General features: G+C 41.3%; 1 protein-coding gene across 1 annotated transcript in view; it reads right to left on the bottom strand.

Moving 5' to 3' along the window:
• The window catches only part of LOC137430185 (laminin subunit beta-3-like), a 44,962-nt gene extending 22,345 nt beyond the window's left edge, over positions 1–22,617 (bottom strand). Inside the window, exons 1-6 of the mRNA XM_068120836.2 lie at positions 22,187–22,617; positions 21,956–22,059; positions 15,623–15,694; positions 15,074–15,485; positions 11,779–11,963; positions 2,533–2,870 (exon numbers count right to left, since the gene is read on the bottom strand). Coding sequence (XP_067976937.2) covers positions 2,533–2,870; positions 11,779–11,963; positions 15,074–15,485; positions 15,623–15,694; positions 21,956–22,059; positions 22,187–22,242 — 1,167 coding nt within the window. The 5' untranslated portion in view covers positions 22,243–22,617. The remainder of the gene's footprint in view (positions 1–2,532; positions 2,871–11,778; positions 11,964–15,073; positions 15,486–15,622; positions 15,695–21,955; positions 22,060–22,186) is intronic.
• Positions 22,618–25,159: the final 2,542 nt, after the last annotated feature.

The raw sequence follows: 25,159 nt of genomic DNA, 5'->3' as shown, positions 1-25,159 counted from the left end.
TACATGACTTTGCCCCCATAAGCTTTCGGTTTCTATGACTTTACCCACATAAGCTTTAGGTTTACAGGACTTTATCCCCATAAGCTTTAGGTTTCTATGACTTTACCCACATAAGCTTTCAGTTTACAGGACTTTATCCCGATACGCTTTAGGTTTACAGGACTTTATCCCCATAAGCTTTAGGTTTCTATGACTTTACCCACATAAGCTTTAGGTTTCTAGTACTTTACCCAAATAAGCTTTAGGTTTACAGGACTTTATCCCCATAAGCTTTAGGTTTCTATGACTTTACCCAAATAAGCTTTAGGTTTACAGGACTTTGTCCCCATAAGCTTTCGGTTTCTATGACTTTACCCACATAAACTCTAGCTTTACAGGACTTTATCCCCATACGCTTTAGGTTTACAGGACTTTATCCCCATAAGCTTTAGGTTTGTGCGACTTTACCCACATAAGCTTTAGGTTTACAGGACTTTATCCCCATAAGCTTTAGGTTTACGGGACTTTATCCCCATAAGCTTTCGGTTTCTATGACTTTACCCACATAAGCTTTAGGTTTACAGGACTTTACCCACATAAGCTTTAGGTTTACGGGACTTTATCCCCATAAGCTTTCGGTATGTATGACTTTATCCACATAAGCTTTAGGTTTACAGGACTTTATCCCCATAAGCTTTAGGTTTACGGGACTTTATCCCCATAAGCTTTAGGTTTACGGGACTTTATCCCCATAAGCTTTCGGTTTCTGTGACTTTACCCACATAAGCTTTAGGTTTACAGGACTTTATCCCCATAAGCTTTAGGTTTACGGGACTTTATCCCCATAAGCTTTAGGTTTACGGGACTTTATCCCCATAAGCTTTCGGTTTCTGTGACTTTACCCACATAAGCTTTAGGTTTACAGGACTTTATCCACATAAGCTTTAGGTTTACGGGACTTTATCCCCATAAGCTTTCGGTTTCTATGACTTTACCCACATAAGCTTTAGGTTTACAGGACTTTATCCCCATAAGCTTTAGGTTTACAGGACTTTATCCCCATAAGCTTTAGGTTTACAGGACTTTATCCCCATAAGCTTTCGGTTTCTGTGACTTTACCCACATAAGCTTTAGGTTTACAGGACTTTATCCCCATAAGCTTTAGGTTTACAGGACTTTATCCCCATAAGCTTTAGGTTTACAGGACTTTATCCCCATAAGCTTTCGGTTTCTGTGACTTTACCCACATAAGCTTTAGGTTTACGGGACTTTATCCCCATAAGCTTTCGGTTTCTATGACTTTACCCACATAAGCTTTAGGTTTACAGGACTTTACCCCCATAAGCTTTAGGTGTACGGGACTTTATCCCCATAAGCTTTCGGTTTCTATGACTTTACCCACATAAGCTTTAGGTTTACAGGACTTTACCCCCATAAGCTTTAGGTTTACGGGACTTTATCCCCATAAGCTTTCGGTTTCTATGACTTTACCCACATAAGCTTTAGGTTTACAGGACTTTATCCCCATTCTTCAGAGATTCTGCACCTGATTAGCTATGAGATTATTCATTAGCTATGATTATTATTCATTGAGAACTGGATTTCTAGGAGAGGCCAAAATCAACACAGGAAGCACTCACATTGCAACCATGTTGTTTGGCAACCAAGAGGTCAATGTGAAACCAAAATTTGTAATTTCAGGGTTATTTGCAAATTATGAGATTACATAATATTCCTGCTGAAAGACTACAATTGTGTTGGTAACCATTTGAGTGTGTTTGAGTGCTTGATTTGGTCATGGTTGTGACTGTACGATTTGTGGTCGCAGATAATAGAGCCCTTTAGTGTACCTTTTATGAATCGATAGAACAAATCCACTTCTCAAGCAGAGCCACCTGTGCTCAAGAGATAGACAGGTATCTAGAAACTGCAGGAAACAGGTCTGGGTCCGTACCTGCTGTCAGCCCTTGATGTAAACAGTTCATCTCTAATTATAATGAAAGTCAGAGAACAGAAGGCAAAGCAATCTACCATATAAAACACAGTCAGTTTGTGTGTTTGTGTGTGTGTTTGTACAGATGTCTGTCCCCCTTCACAAGAGTAGGTTTTAAAGGCAATCTTTTAACACGAATGTGTGTTCATTACGGTCTCCGTTTGAGGATAAAACAAACTCGAAAAATATTTCCCATAAAAGAGTAATTATGTCTCTTCTATTGGATTTGTAGGCGGTGGCTTGCAAACCGAGCCTCAAGGGCGGTGTACAGAAGCGTTTTTTTAAATAACAATAAATACAAGGCACAGGGAGGTGAAATTCGCTGCATGTGATGTGCAACGTGCGCAGAGTCAAACGAGTGTTCATTTATGTACGTAGGATGTCTATTAAATAAAGAAGATATAAGCAAACCTGACACTAGGCCGAGGCTTCAGAGTTTGGCATGCTCACGAGGTTGCGCACGAGGTCTAATAAACTGTTCCAACCCGTCATATTTGACGGGCTTTTTACTAGTAACCTTTATAAAACAGCAATTTTTCACCCAAAATGCATTGCTTTACCTTCTGGATCAAGATTTCCATTTCCTCGTCTCGCTTTTCGAGCTCGGTCTGTGTCTGGAGTGCTTTCCTCAAGGCTTTGTCTGCCAACCGCACAATGCTGTGTTCATCTGCCAAGAATTTGTCCCAAAGGTTTTGTGTGTCCATGGATTTAAGATGGAGGATTGTTTGCTGGATTTCCTTTTCGTGTCGAGTCATGTGAGCCTGTGCACGTAATCCACGCTGTGTTATTTTGTGCCTGCTCTGCTCCCTGTGAGCCACAGCTTGGTCCACGGACGATGAAGCCTTCTCGAGCATCTTTTGGGAATATCGATCCGCCTCCCTGGTAGCTGCGTACGCTCCTGGGAAGGAAATGAAGAAGTGATGAGTGGGTGAGATCGAAAATTACATTTTCTTTGCAAAAATCGAAGCCTCCAGGAGCAGCAGCACTGAGAATAGAAAACAACCACACAAGCAAATCAAGAAACCAAAAACGGTAACATCTTTCACAGCCTCTATTCCCTCAACACTTCCTCCCCTTCCTACACATTTGCCTCCTAAAATCTCCTTATCCCTTCAATCTATTTTCACTTCCTCCCCTCTTCTCAAAACCTCTCTTACTCCTTGTCTACAATCCCCATCCCCATCACCTCCTCCTTTCTTCTCTCAATACCTCTCAACTTTCATTTTCTGAGATATACTGTACGTGCGTATGTTTGTGTATGGACAGAAAAGAGCATGGTGTTGGATGGGGAATGATTTGAGATGGTGGTGAACAGCTGTCTTGATGACTTGGAGGGAAGAATGAGGTTAAAGAAAATGTGGAAGTTGGTTCCACAGGCAGAAAAATAAACAAAATAGAAGGTGTTCATAGAATACTTATCCCGTGCAGTCAACTTGGTACGAGGCAACTTTTCTATTTTTAAGGGTTTTTTTTCCCTTGATCCAATATGGTTGCCAGACCATGTGACCGATGACATCATAAATCTAAAGAGAGGGGGGAGGGGAGGGGGGAAATGGAGGGGAGGGGGGAAAGGGAGGGGAGGGGGGAAAGGGAGGGGAGTGGTGAGGGGAGAGAGAGGGGAGGGGGGAATGGGGGGGAAGGGGAGGGAGGGGGGAAGTGGAGGGGAGGAGAGGGGGGAAGGGGGAGGCAGGAGAGGAAGGGGGTTCATATATATACTGGTGGGTGAATGGGGTGAATGTGGCGTTCATCACGTTTCTGAGTTAAGTGTGATGCCGATCAGGAAGAACAATAAGCCATACTACCAACTTCGTACACTTTAGTCAGGTTTGTTATGTAATTTCGTTCTTTTTTTGTGGAGATTAGCAAAACTATACATTTTTGGAAAGCTGATAGCACCAGGAATCCGAAAAACCATGTTTCCATTTGCGCAAATTTTTCTTTGGCGGCCATATTGGATTTTCAAAATGGCCACCATCGGAAACCTATTTTTCGCGATATCTCAACATCCGAACCACCTAGAGTGCTGATTCCAACACCTATACCCACATTTTTGGGGATGAGGAATCACATGAAGCCATCTAAAATAATCTACACCTACCCTGGGATACCAGGTGGCAGCCTACAGCGGATTTTCAAGATGGCCACTTTCAGGAAACATGTTTTTTTCTGAATATGTATACCACATTGAGTGATGTTTCGCTACATTGTGGCACACGGATCATAATTATGAAACCACATCCCTCATATATCCTAAACAGGTGATTTATGTATTCAAGAGGTAAGTATATAGAGATGAGGCTATACAATCCATAATTATACATGTAATAATTACTTTTATTTGAACATAGAATATTTCCCATAGATGAAATTTTATCTTTGTCAACATTCATCAACATTTTGTCCTCATAGGTTTTCAAATGTCCTCATCACTGTCGTCAGAGCAGAGAACAGGTTGACAGTCATCGTCGTTTTCACATTCGGAGCTGCACAAACACAAGTCTGTGCATGCCAAGTCATTGGCACGGCACAAACACCGTCTCGATGAGCAGTCTCCTTTGCACTGACATCTGACCATCTCAAGTATTGCTTTCGGTGCTGGTGGTACATCTGTCATTAGTGGTTTCAATTCCCCATCGTTGTCCTTGAAGTAGCCATGTTGCTGTGGATCCAGGAACACTTGATGTGCGATAGTAGCCTGAGCCCATACCCTTGCCTGAAGATGTACACGATCAACATGCTGATTTAGAGCCCCTAGCGTTGGAGGTAACTTGTGACTTTCAGTCATGTGTTTACAGAAGAGGTACCAGCGCAACTCCGGAATGCTGTTGATACATATTCCCTTTGGTACGTACACTGCACATACAAATCTTTCCAAGTTGGACATCTGATCTGCGGTCACATCTGCAGCATCACCGAGCATTCTCATGGCCTGTATCACGTCACTATCGGCTCTGACGAAAGCTTCAAACCATGTTGTTTTGCCTATTCGCGAAAACCATCCAGTATTGTCTGCTCCTGTGAATGTGTGGAATGCTGGCAATGCCTTGGCCTTTTCGACGCCAAGATTGTTCCAGATTGGTTGTACTTGCACAAGGCCCGACACAAGGGAGACAGCAGTGTTTTTGAGCAGAACATCATAGTTAGCTATGACCAAGACCAGGACATCCGTATCAGGAGAGAAGAAGGTAAGCTGTTCTGCGTTGGGATTGCGGCGAGTTGCCAGCACTGCTTGGTGAATCATCAGAGTGTCTGCCTCCTCATGATTATTGTCTTCAAAATGCACGCCTTTGTTACTCTTGGCCTTTCCTGCTGCACATATAATTATCAGCTTGGAGGCATCTCTGTTGTACTCCAACGTTTTCTCAGCCAGATATTCTGCCAAATCTGACTTTGTCTGATCGTGTGACAAGAACCGCTTCATGGTGATGTGTTGGATCTTGGTATTGTCCTTCACTTGGTACTGGACTGGATTGTGCCCCCCTCGTCTTTTTTGTCTTGTGCTTTGCTTCAACGAATCGGCCTTGTAAGTATCAAACACGAGGATAACTTCGTCAAAATGTCTTGTCAGTGACATCAATCTGGTATTAAAGCTGACACTGAGATCTTCAACGGTTACTGTTGCAGCTGGTTTTGTCAACAATTTCTGTACAAGAACCATGGCGTCGACTACTGCTATTTTCATAGCTGCAGAGTTATGGACTTGAGCTTGAGGACTTGAGGTCGGAGCTAAGTCACCCGGAGCTAAGTCTCCATGTTTCACAAGGAGATGGATTAACTTTGACTTGTCAAGGCAAGGAAGCAGGTCACCGTTTGGTGCGAACAAGGTGCGAGGTGTAAGGGTGAATTCGTAGTTGCCTATTGCGTCTTTCTGGTCAACATCACGGCTTGATTTTGTCAATATCATCAGCCTTCCATACAAGTCTTTTGTTTCCTTCAAGTCGACTGACTTGTCCCTGAGCATGATCTTGGTCTTCTTCACACCAGACAAGTACATCGTGTTGTTTTCTTTTTTCACGGGTGCAAATAAGCTGACTGTTCCGTTGATTCTTTCGTCAACATACTCTTCGTACAAGTGTTGACCAATGTTGTCGATATTCAGGATTTGTGACGTGTGCTCCTCTGGGACATAGGCATGTGTGATCAAGTTGTATATGCTATTTCCTTCTGTGGTAAATGGATTGCCATGACTCATGATAGCAGCCTTGATCTTTTCAACCGCTGTATTGTTCAGATTCACTGCCCTCGGACTAAGTTCGTGGTGTTCTGTCACTTTGTCTGTTTTGGTGTCGAACTGATCTTTGAATTCTCTGGTCAGCCGTGACAATTCTGGAGAGGCCATAAAGAATCTCTGCCTTGCATTGGCATTATTGGAGATGCCTGGAAGTCCAGAATGAACCTTCATTGCTCTGTTTTCCTGTTCACAAGCGTGGTCTGCACCGATTGATACAAAGGGGATGCTAGATTTCGTTACTGAGATATTTCCATTCTCGAGTTCCCTGTATGTGGCCGGATGCGTCTTCCTCAGGTCATACATATCTGCTATGTATCGCGGCCAAAGACGTTTGTATTTGATACGATCCATGGAGAAAAATAGCTTGCTGAGTGCCTCACCAGATTCGAGGTGGAGTTTGAGATCTGCGTCCCGAGAAGCTTCCACAAAGAACAGAATTGTCTCCACTCGATGCAGGTAATTCATCAAGGACTTGAACATGGCTTTTTTGGATTGTTCTGTTTCCCAAGTCTTGAATATGTTCACAACATCAGCTGTAGTGATGACATTCAACAGTTTTGTGTTGGCTTCTTTCACACTTGTGGCTTTGGTGAACTTGTCCTTTTCTGAACATGCCTCGTCTATTTCTTCTGACATATCTGAGCAAACGGCTTTCAACTGTGGATAATCTTTGAAGAACAGGTCCAGCGCCATTTCATAAAGTGCTATATATGAATAAATATGAGCACGGAGAGTGCGTTTGTAATGCGAACATCTCAGGATCTGCCTTGTTGTTGAAGGTCCGTAGAGGTCGGCCTCTATCCACGCGTCATCAATACCTGAGTTCTCAATGGAAGTACCCAGGGCTCTCAAAGCAGCCATGACCACATGCAGCTCGCCAAGCCGAGGTACAACGGTACCTTTCAGGTCTGGCCTTGCATCCAGCAGCCTTATCACCTTTTCATAGAGGGCCATATCCCAGGAAATGACTGTAGGGTGGCTTGTACCAACAACTAAGTTCTTTAGCTGAGTTGTCTGAGAGATGACGGTCAGAAGAGTCGACCACTCGTGTGCTACTTCAGGTAGAAGGGGTAAGACTCCGACTTGTGTCAAACTGTGACTACCCGACAGCAATGAGTGGTATCCTGCCCAACCAGGTATATATGTGCTGTTTGATTTCTGCATTCTGGTGATCATAGAAGCAACCAACCATCCTAGATGTGTAAGGTGATACGCTGGTGATATACCATCCTTGCTGATGTGGAATGTGTCTGTTCTCTTTATGGTTTTCGGCACCGGCTTGTCACAATGAAGCATAGGAACCTGGTACGGGGTCACTGACAAACTGGTAGTGTCAGCTATGCTCAGTTGTGGCGCCAATGTTTCTCCTTGAGTGTCACGTTTTTGATAAACAGCAATGATTGTTCCATGGGTTGTCCCTTTGCCATCCACGCTGTCTTCAGCAAAGTCTGTGTTATCAGCTGCAAAAAACACAAAAGTTCCCTCCTTCAAAAATGGAGGAACATAAAGTCCTTGGAACTTCAGGGTGTTTTCCACAATGGCATTTGCTAGGGCTGTTTCGAGGTGCATAACACGACTGTACGAGACACAGTAACCTTGAGAGCAGAGACTTTCCAGGAGTTTCTTGTTTCTTGTGTCATGGTGAACTGCCAAGGCTAATCCTAGAGACTGTGGAGTTTCTTGTGATTTGGTTGATCGGAAGGTCGCAGAATCAGTTTTGGGCCTATAGTTCACTTGCTTGTCAGATTTGAATCCACCCAATAGCATCTGACTAACAGTGAGTACTTCTCTGTTAACGTGAGTGGTTCGTTTTTCAGTTTCTAGTGTTTCTGTTGGCCCCACCATAACCCATCTGATCATTGTGTGGAGTGCTGCTGGAACATCATCTGTGCTGCTAGTGACCTGTATAGCATCGGATGAGTTTTCCTGTTGGTGGAAGTTCTTGATAATTCTGCGCAATGCCTTTGCTGCTTTATAGATAATATTCAGATCGTCTACTTCACTTTCTATCATGGCAGACTGAACCATATCGGATTCGCATGCATCTGGGGAGTAAAGAACAGAAGGTTTTCTCCTGTCCTTTTGCCTAACAGACGTTACGTGTGGTAGTTCTAGAAGAATTCTCTCCTTGAGCCAGTGTCTACTATATGCAGGGAAGTGGTGCGCCAATGCATCTGTGCCACCAAGCAAGTTGATGTATGTTGTTTCAATATGTGCCATGGATAAGTATTGTTTATTCTGAGTTTGACAGTCGACAAGGCTAATCAACTCAATCAAACATGATGTTTGAAACGGATGACCTCTCTCTGTTGTTCCCTTGTTATCCTTGGTACGTAACACATGGAATACATTTGTTGTCCAACATGACTTATGGTATTGAACATCGATTGCATGTGCATCAGTGGGTGAGATGGATGTGTTTAACCTAGTTTGCAGGGTGAGATTTCCAGACAGCTCCACAGCATCGTGTAATGCTTTCCCACCGTTTTCTGTTCTCAATGTGTACAATTTTTGCTCGTTATCTTCCTGGCAGAAAAAGCAATGTTCCTTAATGAATGGAGCTGTTGCAGAACGTGTAAACGGACTGGTGGTGGAAGTTGATGGTTCGTCCAGTTCTGTGCTTTTTCGCTTTTGTCCACGTTTTTTCTCTGTGTAGGAGCCGGCTGAAATGTGATATTGATGGCGGTCTTTGGCACGTTGTACCTTCTCTTTGTTGGTTGCATTTGAATAACAGATACGATGCCAAACTGCATTATTGAATTGCAGACTTTCACTTGTTTCATCCTTTAAGCGACTGTGAATTTTAACATATTTTCCATCATGGTAGGCTGCTCTATCATTAAGGGTTTGTAGCAAGTGTTCAAACGAGTCCGGTTTGGGCTGCTGGACAAGCGTTCCATATTTTGCTGAAGCGGTTTGACAAATTATGCAGTGCTGCCACTGTGTGGGCTGAGTCGTAACTTCACTCATCTTCTCTCAAGACCTGCAAATATATAAAACGACAACAGGTAAGTAATTGTGAGCTTCATGAGGTTTATTTTAAATGAACTATTAGGTCTGATATAATGACTTTCCATGTACATGAACTGAACATGTTGAAATGATTATTTTCATGTACATGAATTATGAAATGAAATGAAATGAGTAGATTATTTTAGATGGCTTCATGTGATTCCTCATCCCCAAAAATGTGGGTATAGGTGTTGGAATCAGCACTCTAGGTGGTTCGGATGTTGAGATATCGCGAAAAATAGGTTTCCGATGGTGGCCATTTTGAAAATCCAATATGGCCGCCAAAGAAAAATTTGCGCAAATGGAAACATGGTTTTTCGGATTCCTGGTGCTATAAGCTTTCCAAAAATGTATAGGTTTGCTAATCTCCACAAAAAAAGAACGAAATTATAAATCTGAACATAATGAACCTGACTACTTCTGGAATTGTTTGATTTATTTGTATTCAAATGTCTGGTGATTGTTTTGTATTTTTTTATGCGAATATGTACTTGTATATAACTGTCATTAATTTAAAAAGGCTTCGGCACTATCGAGCTTCTTCTTTTTTTTGTACTCCAAAAAAAACGATTTTTATTTTATTTTATTTTTTGCCTAAAACACTCCCAGGCACTCACTGGTGAACCTCTGAAAGTTTGACGAAGATCTGTTCAGCCATCTCTGAGAAAAATGGCGACACACACACAGACAGACATCTCTCTTATATAGTAGATTTACAGATGTTCCTGACAATTTAGTGATAAATACAGGTATGACTGCTATCTTGCGAACAGTAGGATACATATCAGCACGACGTATCACTGCTCAAAATATATATATGCTGTGAAGATACAATGTACCTGAATAAAGAGGTTAAAATGGGCATCAGACCCCAAAAAGATCACATTAGACCCCAAAAAGATGACATCAGACCCCAAAAAGATGACACCAGACCCCAAAAAGATGACATCAGACCCCAAAAAGATGACATCAGACCCCAAAAAGATGACATCAGACCCCAAAAAGATGACATCAGACCCCAAAAAGATGACAGACCCCAAAAAGATGACATCAGACCCCAAAAAGATGACATCAGACCCCAAAAAGATGACATCAGACCTCAAAAAGATGACATCAGACTCCACGCCGTTCAGATGTGAACGTTATTACCTCCGCCATCGAACATTATTACCTTTCACCCCTGTCTGTTTCTAAACAGAATATCTCAAAAATTTGAGGATGGATTTGGCCAATATTTGGTGGAATGGATGGGTGTGTGACGAGGACATATTGATTCAATTTTGGTGAAGATCTGGATCCGGATACTATAATTTTAAAGTGATCCTTCACCATTGGGAGATAGGGCCAAAAACGATATTTAGCACGATATCTTAAAAATTATGGATGGATTTGGACAAAACTTGTCGGACAGCTTGGGTGTGTGACAAGGAAGAACCGATTCAATTTTAGTGAAGATCCAAATCCGGATCCGGATATGAGAGGTTTTTAATTTTTTAAGTGATTCTTCACTATTGATAGATAGGGCCAAAAACGACATATAGCAGGATATCTCAAAAAGTTGTGGATGGATTCGAACGAAACTCGGTGGATGAGTTGGTTAGGCGACAATAACAAGCCGATAAGTTTTTGGTTCAGGTCCGAATCCAGATCCGGCCTATCAGTGGATACAAAACGTAAACTGTTCATACCTGGTAGAGGTATGCGCTCTACCAAGTGTCATTCTTGTTAAAGCCGTTTCAGATTAGTGACCAAGCAACTTGGCTGAATTGTTGAGAGTACGCAGGACATTTGGAAAAGTATTCCTTAATTGTTCATTGATAAATTGTAAGAGGACGTGAGAATAAGGCGGAAGGTTTATACTATAGCAAAGGGGCTCACATAGAGATACAAAGTCATACTCGTACATTAGACAACATCATATTTGAGTTTATTGTTTTGGTTTTCTTCCCCCTCGCCGACACCCCCAGGATAATTGATTGGACCAATCACATATTTATCATCTCGTTGCAATTGCTCACCCATTATAACCTCTGCACGTGTATTGCATGTTTTCCTCCATGAATATTTTCAATATTCCATATAATATCCCAAAGAGAGACGGATCGGTTACGTGCCTGGCTCGGGCAGGGTTGCTTCAACCTCTGCATCTCAAGCTTATGTGCCTTCCTTTGGAAGAATTACTCATTCATTGTTGTTTGAGGCTGGCAGGATATGTCTACCCTGGGTTTAAATCCTGACCTAGCTATAAACTGCCATCCTGGTGTTTCACATGCAGGACGAGGGAACCATGTTCATGCCATGCCCTCCCTTGGATGGATGTTAAACTGGATGTCCCATATACTGGCCTTCGTTAAGGGACATTGAATATGTCATTCATGAAGAGGAAACGGTCATCGCCAGCACTCTGAACAAATTACAAACTCTAACCTGCAGCGGAATTCCCTGCAAAAAAATGATGCTGCCTGCAGCTGCATATAAAAGAAGAAGAAGGTTTTTCAACAGAGTGCATAATATATAGATGACTTCTTACGGGTACGTCATTGGGTGCATAAACCATACTCACCATTCAATCCCATTGTGTACACCTCTTGTTGAGCTCTCACTATGCTCGTTGCTGATTGGTTCACTTCCTCCACATGGATGTTCAAAACATTAATATCGAAGTTTATCGCATTGCTCCAGTCCAAGAAAATCTCCAAGGCGTTCTCATTGTTGGTCTGCTTTTCTCCCAGCATACGCAATGTGAACCTGGGATATAGGACAGAATCCATGGAGGATGAGTGGTGGGTCGAGAAATTTGAAAAAGGTAGAGGTGATGGATTAAACAGGTGAGTAAAAGTTTACTTGGCTAACTTTTACAGGCATTGTGCAACTTTAGCGAATGGCTAGGATTCTGCTCGGTCTTCACACAGTTTGACTAGACCCAGACCTTGGATGTTTATTAGTCACCTATCCGGAGGGACTCTGTCCATCTGCCCACCCGTCTGTCCGTCCTACCTGTGGTTTTCTGTACTTTTTCTAATACCCTTTAGCTGTTTAGCATATTGAACTGGAACTTTATGGCTTTATTATGATAACTTACAGAACAAGTTTGAGTTTCGGGGCGTTTTTACAATTTTTCATGGAGTTATGGCCTTTTTGAACTTAGAAAATATCACATTATATGAGTGCATGGCTCAGTTTTCCAGACTGTTTTCCCCATACCCTTTAACATATTGACCTGAAACTTGGAACATGGCTTTATTATGATAACTTACAGAACAAGTTTGAGTTTCGGGGAGTTTTTACAATTTTTCATGGAGTTATGGCCTTTTTGAACTTAGAAAATATCACATTATATGAGTGCATGGCTCAGTTTTCCAGACTGTTTTCCCCATACCCTTTAACATATTGACCTGAAACTTGGAACATGGCTTTATTATCATAAGTTACAGAACAAGTTTGAGTTTCGGGGAGTTTTTACAATTTTTCATGGAGTTATGGCCTTTTTGAACTTAGAAAATATCACATTATATGAGTGCATGGCTCAGTTTTCCAGACTGTTTTCCCATACCCTTTAACATATTGACCTGAAACTTGGTACCAGGCTTTATTATGACAACTTACAGAACAAGTTTGAGTTTCGGGGAGTTTTTACAATTTTTCATGGAGTTATGGCCTTTTTGAACTTAGAAAATATCACATTATATGAGTGCATGGCTCAGTTTTCCAGACTGTTTCCCCATACCCTTTAACATATTGAACTGAAACTTGGAACATGGCTTTATTATGACAACTTACAGAACAAGTTTGAGTTTCGGGGAGTTTTTACAATTTTTCATGGAGTTATGGCCTTTTTGAACTTAGAAAATATCACATTATATGAGTGCATGGCTCAGTTTTCCAGACTGTTTTCCCATACCCTTTAACATATTGACCTGAAACTTGGTACCAGGCTTTATTATGACAACCTCCGCTCTGCTGGTACCAACCTCCTGACCCTCCCCCACCCCCCATCCGGACCAAATTTAGATCCTGGGGGGACAGGGCCTTCTCCATCGCTGCTCCCACCCTCTGGAACTCACTACCTCACACCATCAGAGACTCCTCCTCACTCACCACATTCAAAACATCACTCAAGACCCACCTGTTCAACACTGCATTCAACATTTAACCCACAGCATCTAACCCCTGACTTTCTCCTCTCCTTCTCCCTCCTTTGTGCTTTGAATATTTCCCTATTGATTCTTCTTTTTTTGCAATTGTTTTTATGTTTTGCTATGCATTATGTTTTGCACTCTGTCAAAGCGTCTTTGGGCTCCCTGAAAAGCGCTATATAAAATAAATGCATTATTATTATTATTATTATCATAAGTTACAGAACAAGTTTGAGTTTCGGGGAGTTTTGACAATTTTTCATGGAGTTATGGCCTTTTTGAACTTAGAAAATATCACATTATATGAGTGCATGGCTCAGTTTTTCAGACTGTTTTCCCCATACCCTTTAACATATTGAACTGAAACTTGGAACATGGCTTTATTATGATAACTTACAGAACAAGTTTGAGTTTCGGGGAGTTTTTACAATTTTTCATGGAGTTATGGCCTTTTTGAACTTAGAAAATATCACATTATATGAGTGCATGGCTCAGTTTTTCAGGCTGTTTTTCCCATACCCTTTAACATATTGACCTGAAACTTGGTACCAGGCTTTATTATGATAACTTACAGAACAAGTTTGAGTTTCGGGGAGTTTTGACAATTTTTCATGGAGTTATGGCCTTTTTGAACTTAGAAAATATCACATTATATGAGTGCATGGCTCAGTTTTTCAGACTGTTTTCCCCATACCCTTTAACATATTGACCTGAAACTTGGTACCAGGCTTTATTATGACAACTTACAGAACAAGTTTGAGTTTCGGGGAGTTTTTACAATTTTTCATGGAGTTATGGCCTTTTTGAACTTAGAAAATATCACATTATATGAGTGCATGGCTCAGTTTTTCAGACTGTTTTCCCCATACCCTTTAACATATTGAACTGAAATTTGGAACATGGCTTTATTATGATAACTTACAGAACAAGTTTGAGTTTCGGGGAGTTTTTACAATTTTTCATGGAGTTATGGCCTTTTTGAACTTAGAAAATATCACATTATATGAGTGCATGGCTCAGTTTTTCAGACTGTTTTCCCCATACCCTTTAACATATTGAACTGAAACTTGGAACATGGCTTTATTATGATAACTTACAGAACAAGTTTGAGTTTCGGGGAGTTTTTACAATTTTTCATGGAGTTATGGCCTTTTTGACCTTAGAAAATATCACATTATATGAGTGCATGGCTCAGTTTTCCAGACTGTTTTTCCCATACCCTTTAACATATTGAACTGAAACTTGGAACATGGCTTTATTATGATAACTTACAGAACAAGTTTGAGTTTCGGGGAGTTTTTACAATTTTTCATGGAGTTATGGCCTTTTTGAACTTAGAAAATATCACATTATATGAGTGCATGGCTCAGTTTTTCAGAGTGTTTTCCCCATACCCTTTAACATATTGAACTGAAACTTGGTACATGGCTTTATTATCATAAGTTACAGAACAAGTTTAAGTTTTGGGGCGTTCCCCCAATTTTTCATGGAGTTATGCCCTTTTTGGACTTGTAAAATATCACACATCATACATGGGGCAGTTTTCCAGAGTTTTTCCCCTTACCTTTAACAAATTTAACTGAAACTTGGTAGGGGACATGCATGCATTGCAAAGCAATTCTCCCTCTTGTTAATATGGTACATTATATCCCCTTCACTGAGCATTGACATATTTTCCAAGACAATGCAGTTTCAGGTCAAATCTCCAGGCCACCATCTTACCTCGTCTTATCATGAGCCTGAAAAATCGACTTCACTCTTCGTGACGTGTCTTCCTGTGGGGTCACATTTTTGATCTTTGCCAGAGCTCTGTCTATCTTAGCAAAGTGCTCATGGTATGTCGCAGTGGAAGTTCCATGGGACTGAAGCTCATTGGCACGATGTCTGCTTTGGATCATAGAGCCTGAGAGGTGATCGAGCACTGCATCCCATACCCCAAAACACCTGTGGCATGGTGGGCACTCTGGGAATGGGGAGCAATGTCCGCGAGCACACCTGTCGCACTTGGCACCAGCAACACCAGGGCGGCATTGGCAATGGTTTGGCCCCATCCGATGGCAGCTAGGCCCGAGAGAGCCTTGAAGGTTGCAGTTACATGCTGGTTGTTGGGGAACATAGTGTCCTTGATCGCCAGCTGGATTTGGAAAGTTAATTTGGGTTGTTGCGGAGTTGTCAGAAAATGAAAATGTCAGTTATCAACAGGAAATACATAGCAAATGCTTGTAATGAAAGATGTCAAAGGTTGTGTGGTCAATATGGCAGTTAACTTACAAGGAATTGTTGGTGCGGTCCCTTCTTCCTCATCCTGGATGTCACCTCGGGGTCCTCCATGAATCTTTACAACTACATAAAAAACAATGGGAGAATATTTTAATGGTTACATCAAAATACGGTGATCGTGCCAATCATACATGGTGGTGGTTGAGCCAACGTTATTGACATGAGTGTTGGGGTGCACACAACAAGCTTTGAATGTTTCTGTGGTTAAAATTAATCGTGGACAGGTCATCACCTTGTCACAGGGTGTGTAGATTTACAATGAGAAGCAAACAGGCATGGGGCCCACACAAATAAGGTCAACCTACACACTCAATCATACAACACGTAATAAACACGTATTTATTACATTGTCACGGAATAGGGTTAGGGAAGAAAAAACAAGACCCAAAGTCTAACGGCGGCGTCGCCAGGCTTGTTTGATACTTTAGTTGAAGAGGATAGTATGACCTGGGTGGAGATACCAGTTAGCAAATAATGTAAGTATTAAATTAGTTTGAAGAACTCTGAGTCTCCAAGCTGTCTGTCACCATGGTAGTGAAGAAATTGCATTGAGACACCATATGGTTTATTCTATATGTTGGTCAGTTAGTCAACACTATCAAAGTGACCTCAGCACCATCCCGACACACCACTGTGTGTGTTACGAAATGAGGTGTTTTACGGCGGCCGTAGTTCAAATCCTGCCACCAACCTCCGTGAAGGAGGACCCAGTGAGTTGGTCCTCATTTTGCCGACCTCGGAAGGATGGCAGGCTGAATCAACCCGATCTGGTGTAAATTCAACAGCTGACCGGGATTCAAACTCAGGACCCCAGGACCCCAGGATCCCAAGGCCTCCACCCTAACCGTTAAGCCAACACCAGGCTTAAGGTGGTTGGAGGCAGTCATAAGAAATGCTTCAATGTTTGAAGAGCCCTTAATCAAAGTTATAATTATACATGATCTGGGGGTATGCACCTCCCATCCCCCCCCCCCCCCCCCACCACCCCAACAATTTCACCGCTGTCTGTTTGTTTGTCCGTTTGTCTGTTTGTGAACTAAATATCTCAAAACGTTGTGGACGGATTCGGTCGATATTTAGCAGAGATATAGCGTATGTGACAGGGACGAAATGATTAGATTTTGGTGAAGATTCGGATCCGGCTACTAGAATGTTTAAGTGATTCTTCACCATTGGGGAGATTGGGCCAAAAACGATACATAGCAGGATATCTCAAAAAGTTGTGGACGGATTTGGACGAAACTTGGTGGAGAGGTTCGGTGTGTGACGAGGAAGAATCGATTCAATTTTGGTGAAGATCCCGATCCGGATCCGGCTTGTAGAATTTTAAAATGATTCTTCACCATTGAGTGACATGGCCAACCAGGTGGAGGTGTGCTCCCCACTGAGTGCCGTTCTAGTTCTTTCTCTTTACAGCAACTATTATCCAACTTGGTGGGGTCGGCCGGGGGAAACTTGCGCCAAGTCATCACATACCGGCTGGCCAGGCTTGACATTCGACTTGTTGGGGAAGAAATTTGTAATTTGTTCAGGGTGCCGGAGATAACTTGCCTACTCTTCATGAAGGACACCATGGGATCTTAACGCCCACCAACAAATGCTAGCGGATGTGACGTCAAACTAGACAGGCACCCACATTGATGAATCATTCTGACTGTGAAACACCAGGACGACAGTTATTAGCTGGGTTGGGATTCTAACCCAGGCTCCCACAGCCTAGAGGTGAGTACATGTATACCTCTAGAGTCTAGACCATCCAGCTCGCCAAGACTAAGTACGCAGTATTTCAATTATATTTAATTAATATACACCCTGATATGAATTGTGAATTTCTCATATATTATTCAAAAATTCATTTAATTTACATGTGCATACAAATGATCTATGGTTAATTCATCATCAATGTCGTGTTTCCTTTCTTTTTTGAACCGAAGGTACTCAGGTAACCTAAAGGTCTTCATGAGTATTCATCATTTTGATTTCCTTTAATATGATTCCCATCTCATCAGTGTTTAAGGCTCATATCTTCAAATGAGGGCCAGCCATTGTCTCCAGATTGAATATACTGTTATTGACAAGTCAGTCTGACAAGTTAATCAGTCTGTTACGACCTGAGTGTGGGATGCAGTGCCTGCCGGGGGGCGCAGCATCACGGAGCACGCCAGCCTAATTCAATACAGCGAACTTGTCGACAACACAAATTCCATATAACGCCGGTTCCTTGGAATTCCGACACAGGTTAATACGTTAATCCTGAATTGTGATTGTTTTGCCTTCTTAACAGCCTTCCTGCCCTATAGCTCAGGTGTAGCGGAGCAATGAAGCTTCACAAAGGTTGGCTCTTCTTGTCGAAGATAATTTTCCAATCAACATACTAAAATACGCCATTTGTGTCTGTCTGATAAATTTTTGACGCCAATACATTCCGTCGTTACTTATCCAATCTCAACCAAACTTGACAGGATGACTAAGGGTTTACATAATGAAGGTTGTAGCGCATTCATTTGCCCCCCCCCCCCCCCCCCCCAAGGGGGTTTTCTCCCAAAGAGCGAGTTTGCCTGGCATTGCCGTCAATTGGGTTGCACGTTGAGGTGTATATAAATGTTAAATTAGCTTTATCGTGGCGTTTTTCCAAAGACGCTTTTAATAACAAAATTAATGATAATCGCATATTAGCCGGCGAAGCCGGTGTTGTCAAGAAACGCGTACGTATTATGTCGAAAACCTGATTATGCCTTGGCTTGAGAATTCCGAAGCTCAATGGAGGCCGCCATCTTGTAGCCGGCGAAGCCGGTGTTGTCAATAAACGCGTACGTACTAGTACCGACTGCAAAGCCGCAATGAGCCGGCGAAGCCAAAGCCTCTTGCCACTATTTTACCCATCACTATGGTATCAGTAGGTTAGGTAGTTGATAGTAGGTAGGTGTAGTAGGTACCGTACCTGGTAAGACTTGGTAAAAGAGAAGAGCAGACAGTCCTCCCCAATACCTGCATACCTCTTGCCACTATTTTACCCATCACCATGGCATCAGTAGGTTAGGTAGTTGGTAGTAGGTAGGTAGGTAGTTGGTAGTAGGTAGGTGTAGTAGGTACCGTACCTGGTAAGACTTGGTAAAAAGAGAAGAGCAGACAGTCCTCCCCAATACCTGCATACAATAAATGTCACAAGAAGCTTAAGGAAGTAACGATACGATGTGCTAGCTTAAGGCCTATTTTAAGAAATTTTAACTGGGCTTAACATACGTTTTCACAGTATGTGTGTAGTCTTCTAACTTCAGTCGCTGGCAGGACTGGTTCTCTCCGGGCACGGCAGCTTCCTCCACCAGAAGACGTTAGCTTGCAGTGATTAATTCGGTGAATTCTGTCTCAACTTCGGATATTTCCGGCCGTGAAAAACTATCCGTATTTCTAAACTAAATATGTAAACCGCTTATACCATATTTCTGGCCGTGAAAAACTATCCCATACGGCCGCGAGATTTCTAAAAAATAATTCTTCATCAATGTTAGAATATTTGACGCCGTTTTCACCCTCCGAAACGCGTAATAATATTTTTTCAAATGCTCGAATCTCATTGGTTCTGGTGTTTGATGACGATTTTCGTTGAAGACAACGAGGTTGGTCTTAACGTATTTTAATTACTAATTAGAGGTTTCATTAGATTGTGAATCAAAGAACGACGGGTGAAACAAACTCCTATTGAACTTTTTCGCAATTGTTTTATGCAAACTTCCGCATCCGGTCGATGGCGGCCACCATTGAGTGATTTCATTTTAGAAATATTTTTGCAAATGCTCGACTCTCATTGGGTCCGGTGTTTGGTGACGCGTTTTGTTGAAGATAACCAGGCCCGTGCGGGCCGATGTTGGTCTTAAATTATTTTATTAATACATTGGAGGTGCATAAGATTGTGAATCAAACGATGACGGGTGAAAGAAACTCCTAATGAACGTTTTAAATTTGTTATGCATACTTCCGCATCCGCAAGATGGCTGCCTCCACTGCGCTTCGGATTCTCGAGCCAAGGCATAATCAGGTTTTCAACATAATACGTACTCGTTTATTGACAACACCGGCTTCGCCGGCTATTATGTCAAAAACCTGATTATGCCTTGGCTTGAGAATTCCGAAGCTCAATGGAGGCCGCCATCTTGCGGATGCGGAAGTATGCATAACAAATTGAAAAACGTTCAATAGGAGTTTCTTTCACCCGTCTTTGTTTGATTCACCATCTTATGCACCTCCAATTTATTATTAAAATACTTTAAGACCAACCTCCGCCCGCACGCGCCTGGTTATCTTCAACGAAAAGCGTCACCAAACACCCGAACCAATGAGATTCGAGCATTTGAAAAAATATTTCTAAAACCAAATCACGCAATGGAGGCCGCCATCGACCGGATGCGGAAGTTTGCGTAAAACAATTGCGAAAAAGTTCAATAGGAGTTTGTTTCACCCGTCTTTGTTTGATTCACAATCTAATGCACCTCTAATTTGTAATTAAAATACGTTAAGACCAACCTCGTTATCTGCAACGAAAATCGTCACCAAACACCGGAACCAATGAGATTTGAGCATTTGAAAAATATTTTTTTAAAGCTTATTACGCGTTTCTGAGGGTGAAAACGGCGTCAAATATTCTAAAATTGACGAAGAATTATTTTTTAGAAATCTCGCTGCCGTAGGGGATAGTTTTTCACGGCCAGAAATACGGTATAAGCGGTTTACATAAAGAAAGAAAGCTCGGTTTGATTAACGACAGTCACACATTGCTGTTGCAACGGCGCTATCGTCTGATCTGTCGGCACTGATCTTACTGCAAGCTAACTTCTTCTGGTGGAGGAAGCCGCAGTGCCCGGAGAGAACCAGCCCTGACAGCGACTGAAGTTAGAAGACTACACACATACTGTGAAAACGTATGTTAAGCCCAGTTAAAATTTCTTAAAATAGGCCTTAAGCTAGCACATCGTATAGTTACTTCCTTAAGCTTCTTGTGACATTTATTGTATGTAGGTATTGGGGAGGACTGTCTGCTCTTCTCTTTTACCAAGTCTTACCAGGTACGGTACCTACACCGACCTACTATCAACTACCTAACCTACTGATGCTATCGTGATGGGTAAAATAGTGGCAAGAGGCTTTGGCTTCGCCGGCTCATTGCGGCTTTGCAGTCGGGTACTAGTACTAATGTTATTACAAAACAATATTAATACTAATAATGTCCCACTTCCCCAAGGCGTTTTTCCTGCAGTGATAACGTGTATAAATAGCTTATAGTTATAATGGCGTTTCTGTGGGAGCAACGGCTTCTACAGGAAGTAAAAAATATTATAAACCACAAACACATATGCTTAGCTTTTTAAACAGTCGCTAATGCTGTTTATAACACTAAATGAAGAAATTTGGAGGAATCCCGACATCCATGAAGTAAGGTTTACTTACAGAACTTAGCGAAGATCTATGGTACTCTATATAACCCACAAATGTTGGGTTAATAACATGGCCCTTTCTGCCGCTACCGTGGCTTTTTCCGTAGCAAACTTTTGAAACTCGCTCCTGCTGTTTGATAAGAAACTGAAAGGGAGAAGCTCGGGTTGTGCTCCTTTACCAAGCTAACGCTTGCCAAGCTAGCTGTTCCTTAACGGTTTTGAATGGAGTTCTTGCTCAAATGCTTAAACCACTTGGCGATCTCTCCACAAGAAACTTGGTAAATGAACACACACCCAATGTTCTTGAGACCCGACCATAGATCAGCGGTTCTTAACGTGGGGGGTGCCCCCCATGGGGGTCGTTTGGGGTTTTCCGGGGGTCATGAAGGGGTCATAAATAACATCAATTTGTTGAGCCCATTTTTAGGAACCTAGCAAAGATACATACCACACACAGTATTTTGTTCGCGTATGCGCGTACGTCACGACCCCCAGGTTAAGAACCGCTGCCATAGATCGACTGTAATCTACCCAAAGAGGAATGACCTTTTTTTCCGCTCCCGTAGTGAGCGGGTGCACTAGTCACTATAAATGGTAATTCTGCACATTCAATGATTTAGCATATCCAGAAAAACTTTCTTCAGGATACCGTTGAATTTTTTTTTGAATCCTGAAAATATGTCGCTGGAACATTTCTCGAAGAACATACAATTTGCACATGTCAGCAATACCTTGAGTATGTTAAGAAATTAAGTTCGATTTGTTTTAAAATTGAACTCCGAAAACAGTAAAAAAAAAAAAAGAAAAAAAAGCTGAAGACAAAAAAAAACAATCACAGGTGAGAATGTCAGGTATCCGTTCTGGCCATCCACAGAACACCTGCAGGGTGCCTTACCGGATAGAATGAGAAGCAGAGAGCACAACTTGAACCGGACACCTAGAGCAAAAACAACTTGAATAGCCATGAGAAGTCTTCTCTTTGACGCTTTGGCAGACAAACTGCAGCAACAACAACAGAAAATGGTGTCTGCGTGCGAAGAGGTTGCACGAATGTCGACCACACAACAATGCAGTCCTTTAGTTGTGGCGGGGCAAAGTGTTGCTGGTTTATGATAGGCAACCACACCTTGTCGTTCTGTCTGGATCTGCAGCTTGGAACAGGAAAATCCCTCGCATCGTCATCGTCCATCAATTTCCATCAGTCACGCACCTTTTGGGTGTCTGAAGCTCCAACGGTACCGAGGCTGGACAGGAAACAGGTACGCCACCATGACACGGAGCAGGGCGTGGCCAGACGTCTGCCAGGTGAGTAACGAAATCCCCAGGCAGATGACATGCAGAGACATTGGCCTTGCGCTCCAAGCATTTGTATTTAAATTTTAAAGCGATTCTTCACCATTGAGTGACATGGCCAACCAGGTGGAGGTTTGCTCTCCACTGAGTGCCGTTCTAGTTGACAGATACTTTCACAAGAGAAATTCCAGGTAAACCAACATTGATGAATCATGACGTTTAGTAACACGTTAACTCCATCCCATTAACAATCAACTGTTATATGATCACTTAGTAACACGTTATTTCCATCCCATTGTCAATCATTAACTGTTAAATGATCACTTAGTAACACGTTAACTCCATCCCATTGTCAATCATTAACTGTTATATGATCACGTAGTAACATGTTAACTCCATCCCATTGTCAAACATTAACTGTTATATGATCACTTAGTAACACGTTAGCTCCATCCCATTATCAATCATCAACTGTTATATGATCATTTAGTAACACGTTAACTCCATCCCATTATCAATCATCAACTGTTATATGATCACTTAGTAACACGTTAACTCCATCCCATTGTCAAACATTAACTGTTATATGATCACTTAGTAACACGTTAACTCCATCCCATTGTCAAACATTAACTGTTATATGATCACTTAGTAACACGTTAACTCCATCCCATTATCAATCATCAACTGTTATATGATCATTTAGTAACACGTTAACTCCATCCCATTATCAATCATCAACTGTTATATGATCACTTAGTAACACGTTAACTCCATCCCATTAACAATCATCAACTGTTATATGATCACTTAGTAACACGTTAACTCCATCCCATTATCAATCATCAACTGTTATATGATCACTTAGCAACACGTCAACTCCATCCCATTATCAATCATCAACTGTTATATGATCACTTAGTAACATGCTAACTCCATCCCATTGTCAATCATCAACTGTTATATGATCACTTAGTGAAACGTTAACTCCATCCCATTGTCAATCATTAACTGTTATATGATTACTTAGTAACACGTTATTTCCATCCCATTGTCAATCATCAACTGTTATATGATCACTTCGTAACACGTTAACTCCATCCCGTTGTCAATCATTAACTGTTATATGATCACTTAGTAACACGTTAACTCCATCCCGTTGTCAATCATTAACTGTTATATGATCACTTAGTAACATGTTAACTCCATCCCATTGTCAAACATTAACTGTTATATGATCACTTAGTAACACGTTAACTCCATCCCATTATCAATCATCAACTGTTATATGATCATTTAGTAACACGTTAACTCCATCCCATTATCAATCAACTGTTATATGATCACTTAGTAACACGTTAACTCCATCCCATTGTCAAACATTAACTGTTATATGATCACTTAGTAACACGTTAACTCCATCCCATTGTCAAACATTAACTGTTATATGATCACTTAGTAACACGTTAACTCCATCCCATTATCAATCATCAACTGTTATATGATCATTTAGTAACACGTTAACTCCATCCCATTTATCAATCATCAACTGTTATATGATCACTTAGTAACACGTTAACTCCATCCCATTGTCAAACATTAACTGTTATATGATCACTTAGTAACACGTTAACTCCATCCCATTATCAATCATCAACTGTTATATGATCATTTAGTAACACGTTAACTCCATCCCATTATCAATCATCAACTGTTATATGATCACTTAGTAACACGTTAACTCCATCCCATTAACAATCATCAACTGTTAGATGATCACTTAGTAACACGTTAACTCCATCCCATTATCAATCATCAACTGTTATATGATCACTTAGCAACACGTCAACTCCATCCCATTATCAATCATCAACTGTTATATGATCACTTAGTAACACGTTAACTCCATCCCATTATCAATCATCAACTGTTATATGATCATTTAGTAACACGTTAACTCCATCCCATTATCAATCATCAACTGTTATATGATCACTTAGTAACACGTTAACTCCATCCCATTAACAATCATCAACTGTTAGATGATCACTTAGTAACACGTTAACTCCATCCCATTATCAATCATCAACTGTTATATGATCACTTAGTAACATGCTAACTCCATCCCATTGTCAATCATCAACTGTTATATGATCACTTAGTGAAACGTTAACTCCATCCCATTGTCAATCATTAACTGTTATATGATTACTTAGTAACACGTTATTTCCATCCCATTGTCAATCATCAACTGTTATATGATCACTTCGTAACACGTTAACTCCATCCCGTTGTCAATCATTAACTGTTATATGATCACTTAGTAACACGTTAACTCCATCCCGTTGTCAATCATTAACTGTTATATGATCACTTAGTAACATGTTAACTCCATCCCATTGTCAAACATTAACTGTTATATGATCACTTAGTAACACGTTAACTCCATCCCATTATCAATCATCAACTGTTATATGATCATTTAGTAACACGTTAACTCCATCCCATTATCAATCAACTGTTATATGATCACTTAGTAACACGTTAACTCCATCCCATTGTCAAACATTAACTGTTATATGATCACTTAGTAACACGTTAACTCCATCCCATTGTCAAACATTAACTGTTATATGATCACTTAGTAACACGTTAACTCCATCCCATTATCAATCATCAACTGTTATATGATCATTTAGTAACACGTTAACTCCATCCCATTATCAATCATCAACTGTTATATGATCACTTAGTAACACGTTAACTCCATCCCATTAACAATCATCAACTGTTATATGATCACTTA

The sequence above is a fragment of the Myxine glutinosa genome, chromosome 6, assembly GCF_964187855.1.
Source record: "Myxine glutinosa chromosome 6, kmMyxGlut1.1, whole genome shotgun sequence".
NCBI lineage: Eukaryota > Metazoa > Chordata > Myxini > Myxiniformes > Myxinidae > Myxine > Myxine glutinosa.
The sequence above is the reverse complement of the archived record's forward strand: the minus strand, read 5'-3'. Positions and strand labels throughout refer to the sequence as shown.